Here is a 25,809-nt window from a genome sequence, read left to right on the forward strand (position 1 = left end):
AGGGGGTTGCTGCTCCTAGAGCTCCTGCTCAGCCCTGCCCTGGCCAGCCCCTGTTGCCACCCTGCAGGGCAGGTCCTTTGGCTCAACTTCACTTGTTCCCCAAGCCTTCCCTGAGAGCAGCTCCCTCCAGCCCCACCCCAGGCACCTTTGGGGACCACAGGGCCCCCCGAGTGCCTGCAGCTGCCTCTCAGGGGCAGCTCCACAGTGGTTTGCCCAGACACAAGCTCATTGACCAGACAAGATGATGCCAGTGTCCAGATGCAGGGCTGAGGTCCTCGATGCCTACAGCAGGTCTCTTGGGCCAGTTGCTGCAGTAACATTTCTATGCTGTGCCCCGCATCCCGAAGTTGTCCTGCTCCAACGCGCACATCATGGAGCACTTCACCTGTGCGGCTGTGCTCATCACCTCAACCAAGCTCCTCATTTTCATCTACACCTGCATCACAGTTGCCATCCACAAGATCTAAGTCCAAAGGCAGGCAAAAGCCTTCTCCACTTCTGCTTCCCACCTGATTCCTGCTGCCATGTTTTATGGAACAGGCTTCTTCACGTACACACAGTTCACAGTTCTCTATGGAGCACAGTAGTTATTGCTTCATTTATGCTCTGGTGATTCCCATGCTCAATCCTGAAGAACAGGGAGGTCAAACCACCCATTCCAAGAGCAGTAGCAAGCCTGTGTTTCTCTGAGTACCACAGAGATTCAGGAGTCCAAACAGGCCTCAAAGAACCTGAGGGGCTTTTGACAAGGCCCTGTAGTGACAGGACAGGGGATTTGCTTTAAAGTAACCCTTGAAGAGCAGTTACCTGACCCCAAAAGTAGAACTGTGTTCTAGCAGGAACTATGGACCAGGAAGGATACTTTGGGTGACCTTGTGTGCTACTGAAACTGGTGCTTAGAAAACCAAATCCCAACTGCACCATAAGTCATGGCATTGAACTCTGTGGGAAGCTCCATAGTGTTACAGCTACATGGGTAGCCCTGACTTCTTAGTGCTTGTCTTTGAAGCTGGTCTCAGATGGTGTTACATGCGTTTTCTTAAGCTGCTGAGATATGCTTTAAAACCAAAAGAAAACCCCAGAAAATCCTGAATGTATTACCCAAGAGAAAAGCTCTTTGGTCATTACTGTTGACCTTTGAACCCGTTGTCAACATGACCAGCAGCTGAGAATGGATAAAGCTTGAGTGATTTCCATTGTTTTAATATTAAGAATGTGCATTTGCTATGACTAAGATTCAAGTTCCTGCAGAGAAACCATTAGCTTATCTTTTATACCAAGGCAGCAACCACAAAAAAGGCCACCGAGACAGACATCCTTGACACGTGGTTTGAGTAAGTAGTGTGCAAGCAACAAAGTCACAGCAGGGATTTAGCACATGGCACAACAGCTGGAACGACACACCACAGCACTTTAACACCGTCCAAGGCCCATCTCAAGCTGTAAGAGTTTATCATCCCAGCATAGACCCTCGTAGCTAAGAGATACACGGACTTGTAGCCACAACACACAGAGACTGCACAGCACCCCACCTCTCTGCACATCTGTTTCCACCTTAGTCAGCCATGTCTTCTTTGTCTTCCACCTTAGTCAGCCATGCCTTCACTTTTTGCTTGGTGTGAAGCACTGGTTTTACTTATGGACTCAGACCTAAAGCACACTTTGTAAACCTTCCTTCAGTCTGCTGGGACTGGGAAAAGCCAGAGCAATGGTCACAAAGCCCATGAATACAAAGCCTCCCTTTTCCCCTCACTGGCCATAAGAGGAGTCTTAAAGCTGTCTAATATATGGACACATGAGCACAATTGACATCTCTAGTTCAGGCGTTAGAACAGGCTGCCCAGGGCAGTGGTGGAATCACCATCTCTGGAAGCGTTCACAAACCATGCAGATGAGGCCCTTAGTGACATGGGTTAGTGGTGGACTTGGCAGTGTTGGGGAACAGTTGGACTTGATTACCTTAATGGTCTTTCCCAACCAAGTTGATTCTATGACTGTGGGAGTTGATTCACACCCTGGCAGACTGATTTTGAGATACACGGTGCAAACTATGGCCAGATTGTGCTTGGTGTTGCAGTTGGATTCTCGGCATGCTGGTTGAGAACACTCCCAGACTGATGACATGAAATGATGGGTAAAGAGCCATCCTTCCATTCAGCCTCCCACAAAGGATGTGCTCATGTTTTCTGCAGGAGCAGTGTGGTCAGGAATAGGTACCAGTCCTCTAGGCTGCTTTAGTACAGAAGGATGTAGATGTAAGTGTGCCTACACTACCAGTTCCCAGCATTCACACTAAGATATGCTTACATCACCTGTGTCTAAGGCTGAGGATCTCATCTAAGCTTCCTCTGTGTTCAGCGGAGAATAACATTACCAGCAGAAGTCATCTCCTCCTGTGACAGTGACCAAAAACTGTGCCATCCAACTGGTCTCCTGGAGGTGCACACCTCTTCAAAGGGAACCTAGAGAAGGATGTTTGATTCCAGCACCTAACTTTTAGTTGGCTAAAGTTAGAGCAGTCACAAACTGCAGTTCCTATCCAGCTGGTGGAGCTCCACAGGGTGTCAGAGACCAAGAGTGATGTTCTTGTCTTGTTAAAGTAGTTCTTACCTGGGTGACCACTCTTCTCAGGGCACATTTAATTTCTTTGTTCCTCAGACTGTAGATTATGGGGTTTAGCAGGGGAGTGAGGATTCCATAGAGCATGGAAACTATCCTGTCCTGATTAGGCAAGTAGGTGAAGGAAGGCCGTGCATACGTGAAAATGGTGGTCCCATAGAAGAGGCATACTGCTGTCAAGTGAGACCCACAGGTGGAGAAGGCTTTCTGCCTGCTCTCAGAAGAGTTCATGCATAGAATAGCCCACAGGATGTAGATATATGAGACCAGAGTGACCGCAAAGGCGCTGCCCCCAATGGCTCCAGCAACTGTGAGAATTACCAGTTCCCTACTATAAGTAGATGAGCAGGAGAGGGCCAGCATGGGAGGGATATCACAGTAATATTGGTCAACTTCATTAGACTCACAGAAAGAGAGTGTAAAAATCAAAGATGTGTGCAACAGGGAGTTTAACAGCCCTGCTACCCAGATGCCAGTGGCTAGGTGAGCACACAGCTTTGTACTCATGATATTCATGTACTGCAGTGGATGGCATATTGCAACGTACCGGTCATATGCCATCACAGCCAAGAGGAAAATCTCTGTGCCTAGGACATCAATCAGGAAAAACAGCTGGAACATGCAGCCATGGAATGAAATCACCTTGTTCTCAAGCAACAAGGCCTCCAGCATCTTCGGCACAGTGATAGTGGAACATAAGATATCCAGTAAGGATAAGTTGCCAAGGAAGAAGTACATGGGGTTGTGCAGATGTGTGTTTGTGCTAATGGCAACAAGGATTGAGATGTTGCCTGCGACGGTGGCCAAATGAGTGATCAAAAACAGCACAAAGAGAAGATAACGGACTTCTGGAGCATCAGAAAGGCCTACAAGAACAAACTCAGTTCCCGTTGATAGGTTGCCCCTCTGCATCTTATCTTTCATTGTGGAAATGATTGCAGAGGTTTACCTGGAAAAGAGAAGGAGTTGTAACTTAGTTAAAATTGCATCTCCCTTCTAAAGTGTGAATGTTTTATGGCTTGTTTTGCAATTCAAAATCATTTACAAGTTTGTATTGCCACACAAAATCTAAACTTCACTCACACAACCTAAAGGCAAAAATATAGGTATTAAGCTTAACAGTGATTAATCAAAAAGGTTTAATTCTTGCAAGCTAAAGTGCTGGCGGTTGAAGACAAAGATACCTCCTCTGTGGTGGCTTTGAAGACAGCAGTACTCTGAGCAAGGGGAATGGAGACAGATCCAATGGACCTGTAGCTGCCAGAGGGGAGACTGAGATGAGCTCTTCCCTGTGAGGGTGCTGAGGCGCTGGCACAGGGTGCCCAGAGAAGCTGTGGCTGCCCCATCCCTGGCAGTGCTCAAGGGCAGGTTGGACACAGGGGCTTGGAGCAAGCTGCTCCAGTGGAAGGGGTCCCTGCCCATGGCAGGGGTTGGAACTGGATGATCTTAAGGTCCCTTCCAACACAAACCATCCTGTGATTCTATCTCTAGAAATCCTTTCAGCATAAATAATTTAGTGATAATGTCATTAAAAGGTCTAGATTACTAGCTGAACCTAATTTTAAGCAAATAATATTATAAGAGAAGAATTAAATTGCTGGTGATTGACAGACAGTATATCCCAGATTTTTTTTCAGCTTTATCCAGTGGGATATAAAGAGATATAATCTAGCATTCACTTAAAGACCTCCCTTCTTTCTTTATTTTACCATATAGGATTCCATAATATTATTAGTACTTCTAGGAATAGCTGGACTTCCCATCCCCTTTTCCCAGTTCAAAGTAGTCTAGGATTGTCACTGAAGATCTGTCTAACCTGCACTGCTACACTGAATGTAACTCAGTACTTACAGTAATGCTTTACCTAGTAGCCCTGTAGAGAGATAGGGCAAAGTTTGGCACAAGCAGCTCTTTGTTTGCAGATTAGAGCATGATTATGAGATGGTGTGAATATCAGAACACATTCTTACGTATGAGAAATACAAATAACAAGTGAAATAGGTGACTGACATCCCATCTGAGACAGGCTCATCTATCCTCTCATGTTCTCACAGCAGCTTGCTTCCACCTCAAAAGGGACCAAAATCAGAGTTTAAAATACTGTAAGATTCATTTAAGCAGAAATAAAAGGCACACAGTGCTTTAAATCATAATATCGCTCATTCTTAAAATTGGAAACTTCTCCAGGTGAAATACAACAGAAACCTAACACAGAAATACTCACTGCTACAAAGGATTAGTTACTGGCGCTACACAGGCATCCGTAACTCCAGGAAACATGACTATCCTTTTTCTTCTTTCAACACGTGCCTAGAATATCTGCATACAGCAGAAAAATGATTTCACTGTAGTCTCTGGAGCAACAATCCATTAAGGAAGCGATGGGTCCGGGTTTAGCAGCACAGGAACACGCAGGCAGACATCTGCAGGCACTGGCTAACCCTTGCCTACAAGGGTGAGTACCTCTTTAATGAGCTTTTATACACGTGAAGACGTACCTGGGGAGGAGTGTCTCTGAAGCTTTTTTGGATGCTACCTGTGTTGCGTTTATGAGGCCTTTTCAGAATCAGGAGAAGGCTAAAATGTGAGAAGCTATTTCTTCACTCTATACCATTTGATTCCCATGGCTTTCATGTTGCAGGACCTTTTTAAAGGGCTGTGGTTTGATACATGACTCTTCTCCCAGGAAAAGGAGATGGTGTCCTTCTCCCTAGGGGCTGCCAGCACAACTCGGCCATTCCAGTTCCTGAAGTCTTACATCTTAGACCTCATAGCAGCCTTCCAGTATCTGAAGGGGGGCTATAGGGATGCTGGAGAGGGACTCTTCATTAGGGGCTATAGTGATAGGACAAGGGGTAACAGGTTCAAACTTAAACAGGGGAACTTCAGATTGGATATAAGGAAGGAGTTCTTTCCTGTTAGGGTGGTGAGGCACTGGAATGGGTTGCTCAAGGAAGTTGTGAATGCTCCATCATCCCTGGCAGTGTTCAAGGCCAGGTTGGCCAGAGCCTTGGGTGACATGGTCTAGTGTGAGGTGTCCCTGCCCATTGCAGGGGGGTTGGAACTGGATGATCTTAGGGTCCTTTCCAACTCTAACTATTCTATGATCTCACAAGAGTCTAGCATTCTGATTGCTTTAAACAGCCTTAAAGCTACTTGGTCACAAACTGTTTTCAGACTGATTTGTCTTGCTCTGGAGCCTTAAATCTATTGCTTACACATACTGGATCACAATAAGCTGGGGAACAGCTCCTTTGCAAAGGCACGTACCTTAGAGAAGGACAGTGGTATCGGTGTCTGTACAGGGTGAATGAAGAGCAGAACCCGAGTGACTGCTGTGGAGCAGTTGTGCTGGTGTTACAAGGGCAGCTAGCACACCATCACGTGCCTGTGTAAGTGCTTTCCATGTTGGTTTTATGGGCAATCTCTACTTCTTCAGGGGAGAAACCTTTTAATTTTGTTTACCCTCTACAGAAACAACCGAAGATAAGCTACTTGTGAAATCCATGCACTACTTGAAGCAGATACGTACCCTAGCATAAGGAGGAGCATAAGTTATCAGCAGTACTTTGAAGAGCTAATAAATCCCCCTCTTATTCCAGAAAGCATCCATGCATTACGCATTCATTTATTTGAGCATCACTTTCCATCTGATGTACTGCTCATATCCCAGTATTACCTGCCTATAGCTCCTGCACTGTCAACATGAATGATACAGTCAATCATTCTTAAAGCCTGTTTGTCATGCTTGCAGTGTGCCTCTTTTACAAAATAAAGACTTCTGCATATGTCAGAAGATAAATTGGAGTTCTCAAAGAGTTATAAAGCAGAGGCTTTTCCTGCTATGGTTGTATAGACCTGTGGCTGGAATAAATCCATGTGGTCCAGATCTTTATGTACTGTTAGCCCTAGGCCCATCATTCTGAAGTTTTGGAACAAAGAATGGAGCTAATCATTCTGTAATAAACCCAGATGCCGGAAAGAGATACAGTAAATAGATCAATCTCATCACAGCTGGGAGAAGAGCTAAGACTGACTGTGCCCTTCCAACTTCTGAAACTGGTTTCATGCCTCTTCCACTGACAGCTACCCGTCTTTTCGTTGAACAGGCACAAGAGGGCAATAGCTCATGCAAAATCTCTACGTGGTGAAAGGCTACAGAGCACAGCGCCGTACCGAGAGTCAGGAGATAAATGTGCGTATACAGGCCACAAAAAGGGAGCTGCTATTATTTGCTTTCAGTATTTTTAATCTGAGACCTTATGTCTAAAGCCCACTGTTGATAAGCATAGAATGGCTTGGGTTAGAAGGGATCTCAAAGCTCATCTGCTCCCAATCCCCTGCCACAAGGGATTGGATCATTCAATCATTTAAAGAATCATTTAAGGCCATAAGAATTATTTAAGATTTATGACGTGACCCTCTCCTTGACCATGTTTGTACTTTAACATGTTGCCACACGTTAGAAGTTCGCATTTTGGCAAGATAGCTATTGCCTGTGCATCATGCTGGTGCCTAGAAATTAGTAGTGGGCTAAAGCTGAATTATCCCAGTCCCAAGCACAGATGCAGGCTGGGCAGAAACTGGAATGAGGGCAGCCCTGAGGAGAAGGACTTGTGGGTGTTGGTGGATGAGAAGTTCCCCGTGACCAGTGTGTGCTGGGCTGCACACCCAGAGCATGAGCAGCAGCTCAGGGAGGGGATCCTGGCCCTCTGCTGCCAAAGGGGAGACTGAGATGAGCTCTTAGGCAGAAGCTCTTCCCTGGGAGGGTGCTGAGGCGCTGGCACAGGGTTCCCAGAGAAGCTGTGGCTGCCCCATCCCTGGCAGTGCTCAAGGCCAGGCTGGACACAAGGGCTTGGAGCAAGCTGCTCCAGTGGAAGGTGTCCCTGCCCGTGGCAGAGGTTGGAGCTGGATAAGGCAAAACAAACTCTATGAATTCAGAGACATCATCGGAGCTGGTGCTGCCCATCCCTTCTGCCATGCCAGGACCATACACAGCACAACACAACCAAAGCCATTTGATATTGGCCAGTTATGAGATTGAGCCTTGTTGAGTATTGAGCTTTCCAGCTTGGAATGCTTACCATGACCACAGAATGCTTATCATGAACACAGACTGATTACAGACTTGGCTGCTGATAAAGCTCCTTTTCCTCTGATGTGTTTCTCATTTGTATTTCAGACGTGGGGATTATTTGATGTAATTCTGCTGTCTTCATGCCTAACAAGGTAACAATCTCACACAGCAGATGGGCTCCATACTCACTGTCACCTTCCCTGACAACGTCTTCTAAAAGTTAAATTTGGGATTTTAGTCAAAACTTTGTCCCCTATTTGCCCTATAGGTTCTGGCAAGAAGCAGCAGCCAGAAGAGGTCTGTAGAGCAGGAACCCTGGGACAGGTGTGGATTAGCCTTAGCTTTACCAAGAACCATCTCTGGTTTTTATTGTGAAGATCAGATAATGTGTCACACCACAAAAGAGATATCTGAAGGATGTTCCTGCCCATGGCAGCAGGTTGGAACTAGATGAGCTTTAAGGTCCCTTCCAACCTAAACCTATGACTCTATGATTGAAGCCAGCCCAATCCAAGCAGTTGTAAAGCTGCCCCTCAACAGTGCAATGCAGGTTGCTCTGCTTTACCCATAGTCTTTAAATAAAATTGATTAGATCAGAATCTCCTCAGTTTTGGGGGATGTAACAAAAGCATTGTAGAGATCCAGCCAGTTTTCAAAGGACTTGATTTGACCATGGCATCATTTGCTACAATAAGAGGCTGGGATATTTTGTGTTGCAGTCAAGGGTCTAAACAATATCAAGGAATGCCTTGTATCTAATGCTTCAAGAAATGGATATATTTAAGGTTCAAGGCCTTGGAACAAGCTGGTCTAGTGTGAGGTGTCCCTGCCCATGGCAGGGGGTTGGAACTGGATGATCTTAAGGCCCTTTCCAACCAAAACCATTCTACAATTCTATGACGTTTTGTCCTTTGAGGCAGTTTTTCCACTGTCCTTTAGATTAAGGCAATAATCAAAGCTGAGCATAAACTCACAGAGCTGCTAATTTCCAGGAGAGAAAGAACCCGAGATTTTAATGAGGCACAGAGAAACCAATTTACACACTTACAAACTCACCTGCCAAGTTGCACCCTTGCAATTTGCCAGGCACTAACTTTTTAAACAGCATCTTCTGAGGCCTTATTAAAACCATCCCAAGCTGTTTCCTGGAGAGAAAAATCAATTAGATTAAATTGCTTGTCTTGAGACACAGGTTTCCCCAAACCACGCAGAGCTTGCATTTGGCTTCAAAATCCAAGTGATGATTTCAGATCAGTAATTGCAATGATCTGCACTGTGTTTCCTTATAGAGCAAAGAAAATAGCTCACATTGAGCCATGAAGGTCCACATCCTCCTTTAGAGCACATGCAGAACTTAAAGTAGGAAATTAGAGTTTTGTGATTACAAATAAAGAAACAGATGAAATCCAGCACCGATTCTGATGGGGACTTGATCATCAGACAGATTTAGGCATTTACTAACAGTTATCAGCCTGGTGTCCCTGTTTTGCACAGTTTCCCTTCTGTCGCCCAGCACAAATGTTTCTTCTTTGGAAGTGATAAATGCTCCATCCCTGGAAGTGTTCAAGGCCAGGGTGGACAGAGACTTGGGCAACATGGTCTAGTGTGAGGCATCCCTGCCCATAGCAGGGGTTTGGAACTGGATGATCTTAAGGTCCTTTCCAACCCAAACTATTCTATGATTCTTAATGGGGCCCAGCATAATGTTGAGAGAAAAATGGTGATTGACAAATCCTGTGTTGAGCAAAAATGTGCATCACTGACTGTGAAATGGATCCCCTCGTATGAGGAACGCTTTCACACTACAGTGATCGAGGTGTGAGAGTGTAAATCCCATGGGATTCCAGGCCATGCAACTTCTACAGACAAGCAGCAAGGTCCTTTCTAGTTTTAAGATCCATGGATTTTGCCCCACAGCCTCCTGCCATGGGGCGGGACAGAGACAAGACAGTCTTGAATTTCCTCAGGGGTCTCAGAGATCCAAACTAAAACAAAGACTGAAACACTGTCAAGGAGAAAAGTCACTCAACTTGGGCATGAACTACTCAAAAACCATAGACTCACATGCTGGCTTGGGTTGGAACGGACCTTAAAGCTCATGTCCTTAATTCACACAGAGGGGTGGGTCTGCTCCTGGATTCACCACCACTGACTGCAACTCTGATTTCTCTCCAAAGCCCCACTGAGCCACTTCATCCTCACAGCACAACGACCTCTGCTATTCCAGTCTGCCCTTAACCCCACACAGACAGGGATATAGCTCTCCCACAAGCCACTCCTGGTGGATAGCTACATTCCCAATTACTCTCAGCTGATATGTTTTGTGACCTTACAGATGAGCTTGGCAAAGAAATGCAGAATTATTTATAGATCAGCCACTTAAATGTCACCATTTTCCCCTTCTGCATTTGCCACAGTTCTTCCTCTTTAAAAGACAACATTCTTGGATTTACTGCTTCTCCTGCAGCATCCAGTGGCAAGCTCAGCACAAAGCAGTAGTAGCACTGAGAAACGATTTAGAGTGGATATGGCAATTTCCTATGTCTTTGGGGAGGCCAATGAGCACTCTGCAGGCCAGTTTCACCATGAGGATACAGGTAATAGGAGCTGACACAAAAGAGCAGGAGATCTTAAAATTAATTAAACACAGCTTAAATTAATTAAATATCCCATAAGTATCTAAAGCCTGGATTTGTGATTAGGTTGGTGCATAGCACTAAATAACAGAAACAGTGAAGACGGCTGGTTACATCCTTTCTGGCTGCCAAAGCAGAGGGACTCTGTCTCCCATCCCCGTCTCCTCTGATCCTGCTGCTCACCTTGGTAGTTCCCTTCTATTTCCTTCAAAAACAGGGCCAGTCAACCCAATTCAACATCTTCTGATCCCAAAGCAACAGTTTTAAGCTAACACAAGCTGCCAAAACCTCACAGACTTCCTGAGAAACTCAATGGTAGGAATGATCCGGTTTTTAGTTACATAGAGTCATCACAAAGGGGAAAATTGGTCCTTTAGCTGACCAAAGAGCCCCTGTCAGTTGCAGTTGCTTCATGCAAGCAGCTGCAGCAACATTTCTAGGGTACAATGGACACTCCCCCAAGCTTTGAGATAGTTGGCCAAGGTCCTGGACATTGCTCACTTACCCTCTAGCCATAAATCTCTGCTAGCAGAAGCTCTGACCTTTTCCTATAGACATGGTTACCTCAACTGTGAGCTTACATCAGCAGCTTCTATAAGCCCTGACCTGTTGATGCCCCTGATTTATACCTGCTGAACAAATGAAGCAAAACAAATTAACAACAGCTGAATAACCAGACATGGGGCTCTGAAGAGACTTGCATTGATTTACAACAACTGAATGCTTTTCCACCTGTTGCCCATAACTGTGCTTACACTGTCTTGAGGATTTGGTTTACAGGCTTCAGAGTCATACAGTCTTTATGGCAAAAGTTATTTTTGCCATAAATATTTTTACCCAGCTGGCATAGTTTGACTTTAATTCGTTATAGTTCATCCACTATTATCCATTAGGGAGAAGTTCAAAATGCCAGATAAGTTTGGAGAGTTTGTATCTTACAACATTGAAGCATTCGCCTCAGTGAGATAAAACATGGTTCAGGCCTGTTCTCCTGTCTAGTTTTGTCTGCTTTAAAGCAGGGTGTCATTAAACATGATATGATTCTGTATGATTTCTGAAGCACACATTCTGAAATGCCTAACAAAAGCTTTTCTTTACTGAACTCATAGAATGTCAGGATGGTTTGTACTGGAAGGGACCTTCAAGCTCATCCAGTTCCAACCCCTGCCACGGGCAGGGACACCTTCCACTGGAGCAGCTTGCTCCAAGCCCCTGTGTCCAACCTGGCCTTGAGCACTGCCAGGGATGGGGCAGCCACAGCTTCTCTGGGCACCCTGGGCCAGCGCCTCAGCACCCTCACAGGGAAGAGCTTCTGCCTCAGAGCTCATCTCAGTCTCCCCTCTGACAGGTTCAAGCCATTCCCCTTGGCCTGTCCCTACATCCCTTGTCCCAAGCCCCTCTCCAGGTTTCCTGCAGCCCCTTCAGGCACTGGAGCTGCTCTCAGGTCTCCCCTTCAGGAGCCTTCTCTTGTCCAGGCTGCCCCAGCCCAGCTCTCTCAGCCTGGCTCCAGCCCCCGCAGCAGCTCCGTGGCCTCATGCATTTTTCTTTATCTCAATTGAAATGTACCCAAGTGACCCAAAGGACATTTCAGTATTTCAACTTTCTCCCTCACAGAAGTACAAATTCACCATTAAAAATAAATATCATTGCTTGAGTCTTAAATTGGAATTAGATACTGCAGATGCAGATTGTGCAGGTATTTCTTCCATACAGAAGATGAACAGATATGGACATACAGATATGGACACGTAGCTGGTGCTGTTCCCACTCAGCTCTTTCCATACAGTGTTTCCAGGGTTTTCCCTGTGCCCTGGGCAGATCAAATACCTCGAATCAGTGCTGCAGCACAAGCAAGCACAGCGGAGATGTGGGATGTGAATATCTCACCCACCAGTAACTGGGTGCTCAGCTCCCTCTGTAGTGAAAGCTTGTATACAAGCAGATGCAGAGGACAACCTATGACCCCTAAGATGAGTTTCTAAGAAGGATGTGATTGTTTGGCTTCTGAGAGGGCTTGTTTCTTGCCTTTATTATAAAGGGAGCCAAGACAACTAGATCAGATCAAGCCACCTAATGTTTAAATAGCTTAACTTCAGAGAGATAAATCATCTCCACTGAGTTCGGAATGAGCTTGGGTGTATAGATCTCAGGCAACACTTGTACACGCTTATGGGCAGATGGCACCGACTTTTCACACTCATCCTCTCTATTTTCTTCCCTTTAAAGGCATCTTTTTCTCTATCAAGAGACCTTGACCCACTCAGGCTCCAGAATGAGACGCTGCAGTGGGATGCCTTAAATAAGGTGGGATGAATCCAATCCTGAATTAGTCTAGCACAAGGAAACTTACAATGTTCTACTGATGGCAGACACTGAACTGATGGATTTGGTGACATAATTGCTACTGTCATAAAGGATAAAGTTTGCTGAAGGAGCACAGAAACCTCATTACTGCAAGGTGGGAATGTCAGTTGTTAAAAACGCATCACAGAAGCTCCTTTCTTCTTCAGTCTTTTTCCCAAGCACTGTTATTATCTCCCCAGATATACTGCTGGATTGTGTCACTTCTTCATCTATATATCGTCCCTTGTATGATTTTAGTAACTCGCTTGTGTGAGAGAATTATGGCTTTGTTACAGCCTTTTATGTCTAAAGGAAATCCTACAATCAGTATCTCCACCGTCTTTAGCTTGCCTGCGAGCATCAGCATCAGCGTACGCAGTTACACTGTGTGTATGCACCTCTGCCATCTGATGGCTAAGCGCAGCAATAGCATGTCTAAGAGAGAGAAAATGCTTTCGCTGGATTTGTTTCTTTGAAAGTTATGCTCGCACACGGGTGAAACTGTTTAGAAGGTTTCAGTGTTTCAGCATTTATTTTCAGTATTACCAATAAAATAGATCTTCATGATTTGAGGGCTTATATTTTGTAGATACTTTGTGATACTTACTGTTTCATGCTGCTGGCTGTTGATAATGTATTATCTTGTGTTGTATATATTGAATGCGATACCATTATATATTGATTTGATGACAGAAAGATATAAAACATACTCTGTTCAAATAGCTGAGTGTGATTCTAGCTGTAAGCTGCAGCAACAGCCTGACCCAGGTTATTCCAAATGTGGATAAGCAGATTGATTTATCTCACCCAAATCTGCACCCGAAGTGAGTCCATCTGATCTCATCAGTATAAACTCCCTTTATGGTCAAAGAAAAAGGCATTTCTTGGGCACTTTTTATCTCTTAGAATAGGCACGTGCATACCCTAGGGTCCACAGACCTTGTTATACAATCATGGAATGGTTTGTGTTGGAAGGAACCTTAAGATCATCCAGCTCCAACCCCTGCCACAGGCAGGGACACCTTCCACTGGAGCAGCTTGCTCCAAGCCCCTGTGTCCAACCTGGCCTTGAACACTGCCAGGGATGGGGCAGCCACAGCTTCTCTGGGCACCCTGTGCCAGTGCCTCAGCACCCTCACAGAGCTTCTGCCTAAGAGCTCATCTCAGTCTCCCCTCTGGCAGGTTCAAGCCATTCCCCTTGGCCTGTCCCTACAGGCCCTTGTCCCAAGCCCCTCTCCAGGTTTCCTGCAGCCCCTTCAGGCACTGGAGCTGCTCTCAGGTCTCCCCTTCAGGAGCCTTCTCTTCCCCAGGCTGCCCCAGCCCAGCTCTCTCAGCCTGGCTCCAGAGCAGAGCTGCTCCAGCCCTCGCAGCAGCTCCGTGGCCTCCTCTGGATTTGCTCCAACAGCTCCACATCCCTCTTGTGTTGTTGCCCCAGAGCTGGGGTCTCATTGTTAGCTAAAAGAAGATCAGACGAGCAACGTGCATGAAGCTGGTTTTACGTACTTTAGATCTCAGTTTCACGTACTTTAGATCTCAGAGAGCCACAGTGTAGAAAGCAAGAACTCACACCTTGCTCTTCAAATTGGGAAACATAACCCTATTACTCTCTCATGTGGTCTGAAATATTGCCATGCTGCTCTCTCAGGCTAAGATAAGAAAGGTGTTTGACACATAGTACATGGAAAGGTAAAGAAAAAGACCAGTTCTTGCTTCTTGTGGGAAGGAATTCTGCAGTTACGCTAGTTAGTACGAAACCTGGGTTCTTCAGGTCTTAGCCATGAGTGGTGAAAGACCTGTTTCCTGTTTCCAGTTTCTCCTTTATGACAGAAGGCGAAACCTTCTGTCGTAGGTACCGCTCAATTCTGCTAGAACAGTGGATTTCAACACAGCAGAATTGCTTGTTTCCCGAATTGGGAAACAGCCCTGGTGTGCATTTCAGCAGTTCTTGTATGGCCCAAGCAGAAGCTGCTGTGTAATGGCTTGTAAGTCTTTCTGGTACAGACTGGGTTACTGCCCAGATTTCCCTGTAGATCTTTGATCTCCCAATGTCTATACATATACATAAAAGGTCCATTGTTAACCTAATTCAAGCCTTTTGTGGAGCTGCTTTTTACTTTTACACTGCTGGGAGTTAGCAAAACAGGCATAACATTATTCTGGGATTCTTAGAGTGGAATAGTCTAGTCCCAAAGTGATGCTGTGCTGAATGCAAGCCCAGTTTTAAATATAAACTGACTTTGTCTCTGCTATTTCAGATAGTTGCCAGAAAATGCCTGGAAGAAGCAGTCCAAAACCCAAGAAGCAGTCTAAAAACTAAGAGGCCTAAAGCAGAGTCCACACAGCTAATGGTTTCAGATCTGAAGGAGATTCCTTTCTTTCACCAACAGTGTGGGAAAAAGGAGTTACTCAGGCTCCAGAACTCCTTCCTAACCAGATCTTCGTGGTAACAATAGGTAATGTCTTCAGAAGGGATCTGAAATATGTTTGAACAGGTTGTAATCTCTTGCCATAGCAGAGACATGGCTTTGGTGATGGGAAGAGTCCATCCATTTCTATGAGAATCAGGGGAACATCATGGACAAAAACACTGAAGAGCAAAGACAACAGGGAGGGGGGATGTGAAGACACTGACAAAGCCCACGGTTGTTCATTTCTTTCTGATTTATAGTTCAGAGAATAGAATTATCCATGCCTTAAAAATCTCTCTTTTCTTAACAAACAGTAACAACTGTAGCGCAAGCTCTGTTGTGTAATGGTGGTTTACTCTTTTCAAGCAATGTTCAGAGGCTGCTCAATGCTCCCCACTCGAGTGGATCCAGTGCTCAAATGCTTGTCATTTAGACTTTGCTGTATTCCACAGCACAATTCCTTTTCCCTTTGAATTTCATCCCAAACATCTGAGCTCTGCCCAGGTGAAACATCCAATCCACTCACTGCATCACGTATCTTAATGCATAACGCTATTGCTCTGTAGTCAAGAATTGGGTCCTCCTGACTTCTCTTTAACCTTGTAGAGAAGGATGTTCTAATTGTCACCAGGAGCTGCAATTCTAATTGCAAAGCTGTGTGAATAGTAAAAACCTTTACAAAGTCTCATGTGTTCTCAACAGTGAAAAATCCATTCACTGATGGACTAAGGGGACCTGAAGCCGACAAAAGAGGTGAGAGCATCTCTGCAGAAACCAAGGTTGGGTATATTTCTTAGCAGGAACTAAACATGATTTCAGATGGATTTCAGGTACTCCCTACATGTTGGATCCCAACCCTGTGCCCATGCCCCACTCTGCCATTAGCCTGTAGGGAAGGACCTCCAGGTTTGTCACAAACCCAGCTTGTCTCTGCAGCGGTTCCACAATTTCCACATGGATGCCTTCACCTCATTATTCCTCAGGGTATAAATGAGGGGGTTTAACACTGGGGAGAGGACAGTGTAGATCACACAGATGTGCTTGTCAGAGGGGAAGGTAGAAAAGGGACGGAGGTAGATGAAGATGCAGGGTACAAAGAAGATGGTGACGACCATCACATGTGAGGCACAGGTGGAGAGCGCCTTCCAGTGCCCCTCAGTGAAGCGAACCCTGATGGTGGCCAGGATGAACATGTAAGATGTGACCAGCACCAGGAAGCAAAACAGGGATATCAAACCGCTGTTGGAGGCCATGAGCCACTCAATGACATAGACATCAGTGCAGGCAAGCCGAATAACAAGAGGCACATCACAGAAGTAGTTGTCGATGGTGTTAGGGCCGCAGAATGGGAGCTGGACTGTGAGCAGTGTCTGGACAATGGAGTGGAGGAAGCCCCCTGCCCAGCAGGCAAACACCAGGAGCCAGCACACCCTCCGGTTCATGATGGCTGTGTAGTGCAGGGGCTTGCAGATGGCAGTGTACCGGTCATAAGCCATCACAGTCAGGAGGAACATCTCTGATGCCCCTACAAAGTGCAGGAAAAAGAGCTGGGCCATGCAGTCTTCGAAGTCAATGGCCTTCCTCTGGGACAGCAGGTCCACCAGCAGCCTGGGAGAGGTGGCGGAGGTGCAGCAGATATCTAAGATGGACAAATTGCAGAGGAGGAAGTACATGGGTGACAACAGCTTGGGGTCAGTCCTGACGGTCACAATGATGAGAAGGTTCCCCAGCAGAACCATGGCATAGGCCAGGAGGAAGAAAATGAAGAAGAGGACTTGCAGCTCCCTTGTATCAGAAAGGCCCAGGAGGATGAATTCAGGCACTTGGGAGAAGTTTCCCAGCACCATCACTTCAGCTCGGGCTCCCATAGCACAGGTCTGGGGATGGACTCATGGGCTGCAAGGAAGAGAAGGGGATGTGCTATGGCTCCAAGGCTCATGAGTGATGAGATCAGGATGCATTTACTGCTGCTCTGCCTGCCACAGAAAGCACAGTGTTGCATCATAAGTTATGGTGAGCAGTGTTCGCAAAGAGCACCATCCATCTGCTGCCTTCCCACTCTCTTTCCAGGTTTCTGGCCCCTCCACACTGACCTTCACTCTGGCCACTATCTTTCTGACCACTATTTGGTGTAATAAAGTGCATGCTTCCATTCCGTCAGGGAGAAATCACATCCTACTGTCACAGGATAATAGCCACCAGAAATGGAGGAATGGCACACTGTCCTTTTACCTGCTGAGAGTGTCGTGATGGAAGCAAATGTTTGTCGCAGTCAAGTATTGTGTCTATGGTGTACAGCTCCACCATAAGCTGTTCCATGTTCTATTCCTAATTGCATTCCTCTAAGCTGATGAAAGGGCCCTCCAGTCTGCTCTGAAACTAGAAATACAAGCACAGAAAACAGGTTCTTCACCAATTCCTCTCTATTGAACTAGCAGCCATTTAGTATCTTGAGTGATCCCTTAAGCCTGCTGTTAACAGAAAATCCTTTCCCGAAGAAATGGTGCTTTCTAACAGAGCAGAAGCTGTGAAACTCTGCACAGTTTCTCCACATCTTTGTCTCTCTGAGTAATTCATATAGCTCTTAAGTGGAGAGATAAACTCACTGTCTTGTGGATGCTGAGATGTGACCAGCATATCAGTGCTCATTTTCATTTACAATCATACCAGGAAATCCTTTACCTGCTCATTTCTGCCTCAACATTTATAACTCAGCAAGCAGATTACTACTAAGAAAGCAGTGTCTGCTTGTCATATATGCCTCTTGCCATTGCTAATACCTGAGCACTTTTCCTCAGGTCCTGCTCTATTCTCTACCACTTCCTGGTAGTTCTCAACAACTGTTTTTCTTGCCCATCAAACAGGCTTGCTTCATGCAGAATTGGGAATATACATCTGCAAATCACAGCACTGGTTCAGGAATTATCTCACTTTTTCCTCTCTGCACTCCCAAGGGCTCAGCAGTCTTCCAGAGCTGCACAGAGGGTGAGCTGCCTCTAGAGATCTCTGATGTTGTGCTAGAGACCTGCAGAATAGGCATCACCATCTGAGTGTAACAGCTCTAACTCCCTGTATAGTTAATGAAGAAGAATAAACACCTTAAAGGCTCTTGGCTTACCTTGTTTAAATCATTATACCACAGTGAGATGACTTACTCCATAGAAGACAGTCCATCTGTCCTTGAGATGTCCTTGCTTGGAGAGCAGATACCTGCCCCATGCTAAATGCCTACAGTGTAATCAACATTAAATGAAGCTGCTTTGAAGGATACAAATGACCAAAACCATCATAATAGTATTTACATTTTTTATGTATATTTTTGAACAAATTACCAAGCTTTTCTCTCTGCCTTTCATATAAACATAACCACACACATGGGCTTTACTATGCCATGGCTGATATGAAGAACATAGGCAAAGGAGAAGAAAAAATGGTTACTACTGTACCCAGTTACTAATCGCTGCTACAACATGAAATTTCAAGTCTCAACTCCACATTTGTTGTCTGAAAACATTTTTAATCATTCCCTCCAAATCTGCTTCAAGTTATCCATCCAAGAGGTCAGGGTGTTGTCCCACTCTTCTTCCTCTTGCTTGTCATTGCCATATCCTTGCTTTTGAATTTCTTTGTATCAGAAAGTTTCCAAGCATTTTTTTCTTTTCCTGACAGCTTACAGGCAAATTTTACTGTGATGGTATCAATGTCCCATTTTCTGTCTATCACTTAGACAGAAAGATCCAATGAGGCAACATCTCCAAGGCTTTCTGAGCTGACTTTTATGTTTCCCGCATCTTCCTTCTCCCTGAAGTCATCCCATCCGAGCACAGCATATAAATACCCCTGTAACATGCTAAGTACTAAACACAGGCAAAAGAGAGTGACAAGTGTGTCATTACCAAACTCCAAGTAGGTACCTGAGGGCCTTATTAAGCAGTTTTTGTGGCTGGGTCCCTTGGTGTGCAGGAGCACATCAATTTGCCCAATGACCTTCTGCGTGCGGAGTCTTGAAGGCTGATAGAGGATGAAACAATGTGTGCTTCTAAGCACTCAGAAGCCATTTGTATGATAAAATCCCGAAGTGTCTAATAATAAAAACATAAATGTTCACTGGTAAGAGATCCCCTCGTCTTTATCTCGACCCACAAGCTTTTTTATCTCATTTTCTCCTCCTTTCCTGTTGAGGAAGATGAGTAAGAGAGTAGTTGGATGGGTGTCCAGCAGTTAGCCAGGGTAAAACAAACACTGGTATAAACTTTTAAGACTGGAAATGAGTTTCTGAAAGCTTGCAATACAAGAAAAGAAATGTGATTACTGAATTTTGTGGCCATTTCTCCTACATGGAATCATAGAATGTTTTTAGATTGGAAGGGACCTCAAAGCTCATCCAGTTCCAATCCCTTGCCACAGGCAGGGACACCTTCTACTGGAGCAGTTTGATGAAGACCCCATCCAGGAGATGAAAGGAGTATCCTCTCCTAGTGAGGAGGAACCTGAAGATCTAAAAGGGAAATCTTGGTGACTATGTGTCTGGTTTCATGTCCTAACAATAGGGAATAAAAACCCTTCCTCTTCTGTCAATCGTTTCTACCTCTTTCTCTTCCTATTTTACCTGAAAATATGGAGACATTATAAAAATTCTAAGTCCAAGTACTGATGTTTTACTTCTAATTTTACTACCATCATAAAGCAGCTAGGGCTTGTTCCTGTATTTCGCCTCCATGCATCACCAATCACCTTGGAGCAAATGGGTGAGTTGTGAACTATTTTAAGGACATCCTGTTCCTCCGTTCCCCTTCCCAAAATAAGGAAACAGTCAATAACCACTGTCAGTCCATTTGCAGAACAGCATTGCCCAGAGTCATGGGATTCCAAGATCAGTTCTATGTTTCTGTATCGGGACTGAAAATGGCTGAGGAAAAGTCAACCAGGCAAAAACATTCTTATTAAGAAGTTAAGGAATGTTTTCTATGTTCAACAAGTAACTTGCTTGTATTTCCGTATAGAGAAATATTTAGTTCTTGTATTTCCACTGGGATATAAATCCCTCAGATAATACCAATGTAATAGCTCCAGAGCAGCTACCGGCCAAAACATGGCATTTCATCCAGTGTCTGAATAACGCCATGAAAACCTGCAGATAATTCCACTGGATATGGGATCATTCTGGTTCTGTGGTCTTTAACCATGCCTGGGTTGCTGTTCTCATAGATTATAAAGGTCACCTATGATATAAAGGTCTCAGAAAAGTGTTAGACAACAGGACTCCTTTAAATGAAGTAGATCCAAGCAAGAATAGCCATAATTTCAGGTTTATAGGATTTTTTTTGACCTGGGCTTAAGATGCATTTACATTTATTGTCACTGGCTAGCTGAGATTGAGGGACCAGGGGCAGGATGAGAACAAAGCTGAAGTAGATAGCACATTCACCAGAAAAGTACTAAATATGTAAAGATAGAAACATTCAGACTTACTGTAGGAATTTTAGCTATTAACCTGGTGAGCTTTGGAATCACAGTACTGACATTGAGCTACAATAATAGTAGTTATTATTACTGGGAATTGCACTGGCAGAGGAAGGAGAGAAGTTTCCATTTCTCATCTGAAGGGACTTCAGAGTAGCTTCAGGTTGACCGACTGAAAGTTCACACTCCTGCTAATAAGATGCTCTGTATGGAAAACCCTTTCAATAGTTACATATTGGAGTTTATTTATTTGCTGGTGTTTCAGTACAATCTTTCATCTCTCCCTGTTGTGCAGAGACCAAATATAACCTCCTCCTTCTCTCAAGGTCCTGTTTTACCATGAAATGAGTCCTAAAGGCTGCTGACTTTCGTCAGCTTACTCAGTTGTAGACACCTCAAAGTGTGTTAGATAAAAGCTGTTGATGTTGTGCCCTACTGAAAGGTTTGTTTACTCTTAGAACTTGGTACCACCATCACTCCTTTGCGCAGAAATGGAAGAAGATGCTACTCTCCAGAGCTTTGGAGGATAGAACAACCTCTCAAACACTTGGTTGTTTCTCCTAATGCCAAGAGAAGCCTAAGCAAATACCCCAGATACAGCTCTGAGGTGCCTCAAGGTAAATGCCACAATAACACCCACCAAGTTCATGTCTGAGAGCTGATGATAAGCTCACATCCTTTTGGTTAACAGTTTCCGAAGCACATGAGTTACATAAACCCTTGAGTTTAGTGTCAGCATTATTCTGAATAGCTGCACTAAAACCACAGCAGCATTACTGGAAAGTCTCTCCTGGGCACTTCTCTGAACCCTCCCCATGATTACTTAAGCTCACACCATCTTACAAACATACACTGTGTTGTTTCACTTCTCACTCCTCTGCACTTTCCTGCTCCACAACTTTTTCATGGCATTTTTCACTTCTTTGTTTTGGAGGGTGTAGATCAAGGGGTTGAGCATAGGTGTGATGACGGTGTAGAACACAGAGACTGTCTTGTCTGCTGAGAAGGTGGTGGAAGGGCGCATATAGATGAAAATGCCTGGTCCAAAGAGCAGAACTACAACAGTGATCTGGAAAGTACACGTACGGACAGCTTTAAGATGCCCTTCGAAAAAGCACACCCTCAAAGAAACCAAGACAACAGTGTAGGACACAATAAGAACAATGAAACAGCCCAGGGAAATCACACCACTATTGGCAATCACGCTGACACCAATGATATAGGTGTCAGTGCAAGCCAGCTTCAGTAAAGGGTGAACATCACAGAAATAGTGGTCGATCTCACTGGGCCCACAAAAAGGCAGCTGAATGACCAGCAGGGTCTGCACCATGGAGTGTACAAAGCCTCCCACCCAAGAAGCTGCCACCAGCCAGATGCAGACGCGTTTGGTCACAATATTTGTGTAATGAAGCGGCTTGCATATAGCAGTGCAACGGTCATAGGCCATCACTGTGAGAAGGAAGATCTCAGTGCACCTGAAGAAATGGCCCCCAAACAGTTGAGCTGTGCAGCCCATGAAAGAGATGGTCTTCTTCTCAAGAAGAAGGTCATAAATGAGTTTGGGAGCTATGACAGTAGAGTAACTGATGTCCACAAAAGACAAGTGGCTCAGGAAGATGTACATGGGAGAGCTCAGCTGTTCACTCGTTTTTATAGTAATAATGATAAGCAGGTTTCCAAGAATGATAGTGACGTAGAAAGTTAAGAATAACAAGAAGCAAACTTTTGCAACTCTCTTATCTTGTGTCAGCCCATGGAGGATGAACTCTGTCACGTTGTTTGCTTTCTCCATAGGTATCATGTAGACAGGACCTGAAGCACAGAAAAGACCAGCTATGGCATTAGACATGGGACATTATCACACATACACAGTGACAACTGCTATGTTAAATACGTTTAATGTTTCTCCTTTGCTGTCTTTTGGGGACAGTTTCCATTTAAAGACAATGCTTTTCTCAAGGAATAACAGTCGATATCCAAATCAGAATGTATTATTGACATATATAATAATAATATATATAACACAACATAATAATATATAACAAGCTCAGGTTATCTATTTGAGAAGAGTGGTAGAAATAACACCCTCAAGTTCTCGCCTTTGCCTCTTTTAAAACAGAAGACTAATTACAAAGTCCTCTGAAGACTCACTTTAAACCTATAATGTTGATTTAGGCATAAAAGTTGACTGAAAGAGACAGTGTGGCTCTAATTCTAGTCTCAACACTTTGATCATGGCCTGATGAAGGTCCTTGCACAGCGATTGTACTTTCCTTTTCAGTCCTCTAAAGGATTGCAACAGAACTACTCCTTACTATCCCCCTGCGACAGACCCGGATAAGTTCAGCCACAGAAAGAGCTGGCCAGTGTTTTCTTAAACCACCTTTCTTACAGCACATAAATTGACTAATTGGAGCTAATTTACATTAATGGCACATTAGCGGGGCTCCTATACCTCACCCAAGCCCAGGACTTAGTGTGGAATATCTCATAAATACACCTATAGTGATACCAGGGTAACGAATGTATTGCTGGTGACCTTGCTTTACTCAAAAACACCCATGAATCCACCTCTGTGGCATTCCCATGGACACAAGTATCATTAGTTCAATGTATATATGAAGATAGAGGAGGTAAATATGTAATAACCTTGACTGTGATATCATCAAGCCCTTTTGGGTCTGAATTCTATTTGACAACCACATAATGCTCAGCTCTTTCTCCTGAGCTCTCTGCCTCACCTCCCAGCTATTGCCCAACTAGGGAAGCAAAGGGAAGGCTCTTCAGTGTCTCCATCCCTATTTCCATGCCTCTCCATGGGAAAGCATTGTGAAGAAGGCCAAAGTGTGCATGTCATGGCTATATGTGACATGTCCAACTCAGGCAAAGTAAGACTGAGCACATGGGAAGTGTCCATCAGCTGCCGAGCCCTCTCTGTAACACTGACAACATCCTTTTCACAGATTTTGTTGGAAAGAACACATAAGTGGGGGAAAAAGCAAATAAAACATCAACTAAAACAAAAGCTGGAAAATATATAATGGAGTGTTTTCTAATTCATAAAATGGACCACACAAAATTCACTATTTTCATAGGCAGGATTTCAGTCACTCTTGAACAGAACAAAGGAACGATACTTACACAGTTCATATTTGCCAGCCTCTGAGCATTGCTCCTCTGATGACCTCCTCTGACCACTTTTAGGTGGCTTCATCAGCACGTCTCAGCTGCAAGTTGTGGCTGCTGGTTCTGAAACCTAGAACGGCTGAAAGAGCAGCTTGGCTATCTGCATTCCTCATTCTGCAAAAAAACCCACAACACCCAAGAGCACCTACACAAACAATTGTCTCTCACCAGGTGGGGAAATGGTAGCAAATATATTTAAAGTAAATCACACAGCAGAGGCACAAGACTATCAAGAGTAATGAGATCCCAGAGGCATACGAAGCTTTATCAGAAATCGTCAGTGGACAAGGAGCTAAGACTTGTTCTTTAGATATCTATTAGGGTCATCTCTTGAGAGTAGTGTTGGAGTGTGGTCACCTCAACTCTTACACTGCACATAGGTTTGCTTGTTTGCTTCTTTGTTTGCTGAATGGCTTTTCAATGCTGTCCAGATAAATAAGCTTTATTTACTAGTGGATATGTATTTGCTCTGGAAGCATTTCTGGTTCAAATAACCAGCACATCTCACCATTTGCAAGCTTTATTGTCCACTGCCATATGAAGACAGGCTGAGAAAGTTGGGGCTGTTCAGCCTGGAGAAGAGAAGCTGTGTGGAGACCTAAGAGCAGCTTCCAGTATCTGAAGGGGGCTATAGGGATGCTGGGGAGGGACTCTTCATTAGAGACTGTAGTGATAGGACAAGGGGTAACGGGTTCAAACTTAAACAGGGGAAGTTTAGATTGGATATAAGGAAGAAATTCTTTACTGTGAGAGCGGTGAGATGCTGGCACAGGGTGCCCAGAGAAGCTGTGGCTGCCCCATGCCTGGCAGTGTTGAAGGCCAGGTTGGCCAGAGCCTTGGGTGACATGGTTTAGTGTGAGGTGTCCCTGCCCATAGCAGGAGGGTTGGAACTGAATCATCTTAAGGTCCTTTCTAACCCTAACTATTCTATGATTCTATGATTTATATTCACCTTACCTTTGCAAACAAATATTCTTGGCATAAAAATGTCCCTTACACAGGACATTTACGTAAATTCTGCTTTCTGTCCTAAGCTAACATATCTCATACACATTCTCATTTCTTCTTAACTTCTTACCATTGCATGTTGCCATCACAAAAGAATATCACAATTGTGCTACAGACTTCATTTCTTAGGCTGCTGCTGTACAAATTTGAAACAAGAAGTACAACAGGAAATTACTTCAAACATTTAGAAAGGTTTGTGGCTAGTCCTCACTGCAGGTGTTTTTACTGATACAATGCAAAACACAGAAGCAACTCTTTAGCCTGAGTAATAAGTTCTTATAAGAATTCTTACTGAAGTGTAGAGTAGCTTAATGTTGTTTTCAGTGACACCTTCCGTAAGCTACAGTCAAATATTTGCCCAGCAGTATCCAGAAATGAGAACTCCAGAAGAAAACAACTTGTGTTCATTTCTAAAGCATTAAAAAATAATCTATTTTTAACATATATGTGTATATATATAATTTTGATTAAAAAAAACAAACACTGGTGTTCATCTCCAAAGCATTAACACAACAATCTATTATACATATACACATACATATGCAATTTTATTGATATATAAAAAAAGTTATAAGCCCTAACTTGGGCTTCAGAACACCTTGTGACGCTGAATCCTACTTAAGTCATGTTAATGCGTAACACGTGATGTTGATAGGGAATGAAAGTGAAGGAATCAAAGTGCTTCAGTTACTTTCGAATGGCATGAAGCAAGTCTTTCCCTTCCTCACTCAGCTGATTTGGTGGTTTTCTGCTGGTAAGGTAGGGGCTAGGGTCTCTTGTCTCATTGTGGATCCTCATGTGGAGATCCTGAGCTGCTACAGCTTATCACCCTGTGGCAGCTTTGCCTGGTTTGGTCTTTCATCCTGACGATTCTTCTCTTCCCTCCTGCAGTAGGAGTATACCAGCTCTTTCCCATGGCAAACACACTTCTTCCCTTGTGTGGATGTGTAAACGTGCTTTGTTGTCTTGGAGTTGTATACTGGAATAGTTCTTAAACAATTCTTTTTCTTTTTCCATTGATACATGGAATTGTGTCTCCAAATGCCATGTTTGGTCCTTCATTTCTTAC

General features: G+C 44.3%; 3 protein-coding genes across 4 annotated transcripts; all 3 read right to left on the reverse strand.

Moving 5' to 3' along the window:
• Positions 1 to 2,470: 2,470 nt before the first annotated feature.
• Positions 2,471 to 10,966, reverse strand: LOC130611466 (olfactory receptor 5F1-like). Of its 2 annotated transcripts, XM_057432218.1 has the most exons (4): positions 10,838 to 10,966; positions 8,753 to 8,841; positions 4,844 to 4,938; positions 2,471 to 3,568 (listed from the first exon to the last, which is right to left on the reverse strand). In XM_057432218.1, exon 4 carries the CDS (start codon positions 3,541 to 3,543, stop codon positions 2,536 to 2,538), a length of 1,008 nt encoding a protein of 335 aa, XP_057288201.1. In that variant the 5' UTR covers positions 3,544 to 3,568; positions 4,844 to 4,938; positions 8,753 to 8,841; positions 10,838 to 10,966; the 3' UTR covers positions 2,471 to 2,535. The 2 variants fall into 2 exon arrangements, with proteins under 2 accessions (XP_057288201.1, XP_057288200.1); XM_057432217.1 differs by lacking the exon at positions 4,844 to 4,938 and having other exon boundaries at positions 2,472 to 3,568.
• A 5,028-nt stretch (positions 10,967 to 15,994) lies between these two features.
• On the reverse strand, positions 15,995 to 16,951 carry LOC130611471 (olfactory receptor 4D5-like). Its single transcript, XM_057432223.1, has one exon. The coding sequence runs from the start codon at positions 16,949 to 16,951 to the stop codon at positions 15,995 to 15,997; it is 957 nt and encodes a 318-aa protein (XP_057288206.1).
• Positions 16,952 to 21,408: 4,457 nt separating this feature from the next.
• LOC130611469 (olfactory receptor 4S2-like) lies at positions 21,409 to 22,356 on the reverse strand. Its single transcript, XM_057432221.1, has one exon. The coding sequence runs from the start codon at positions 22,345 to 22,347 to the stop codon at positions 21,409 to 21,411; it is 939 nt and encodes a 312-aa protein (XP_057288204.1). The 5' UTR covers positions 22,348 to 22,356.
• Positions 22,357 to 25,809: the final 3,453 nt, after the last annotated feature.

The sequence above is a fragment of the Pezoporus wallicus genome, unplaced genomic scaffold (genome assembly GCF_028554395.1).
Source record: "Pezoporus wallicus isolate ANWC-B61680 ecotype Strahan unplaced genomic scaffold, APGP_CSIRO_Pwel_v1 contig_10797, whole genome shotgun sequence".
In the NCBI taxonomy this organism is placed as follows: domain Eukaryota; kingdom Metazoa; phylum Chordata; class Aves; order Psittaciformes; family Psittacidae; genus Pezoporus; species Pezoporus wallicus.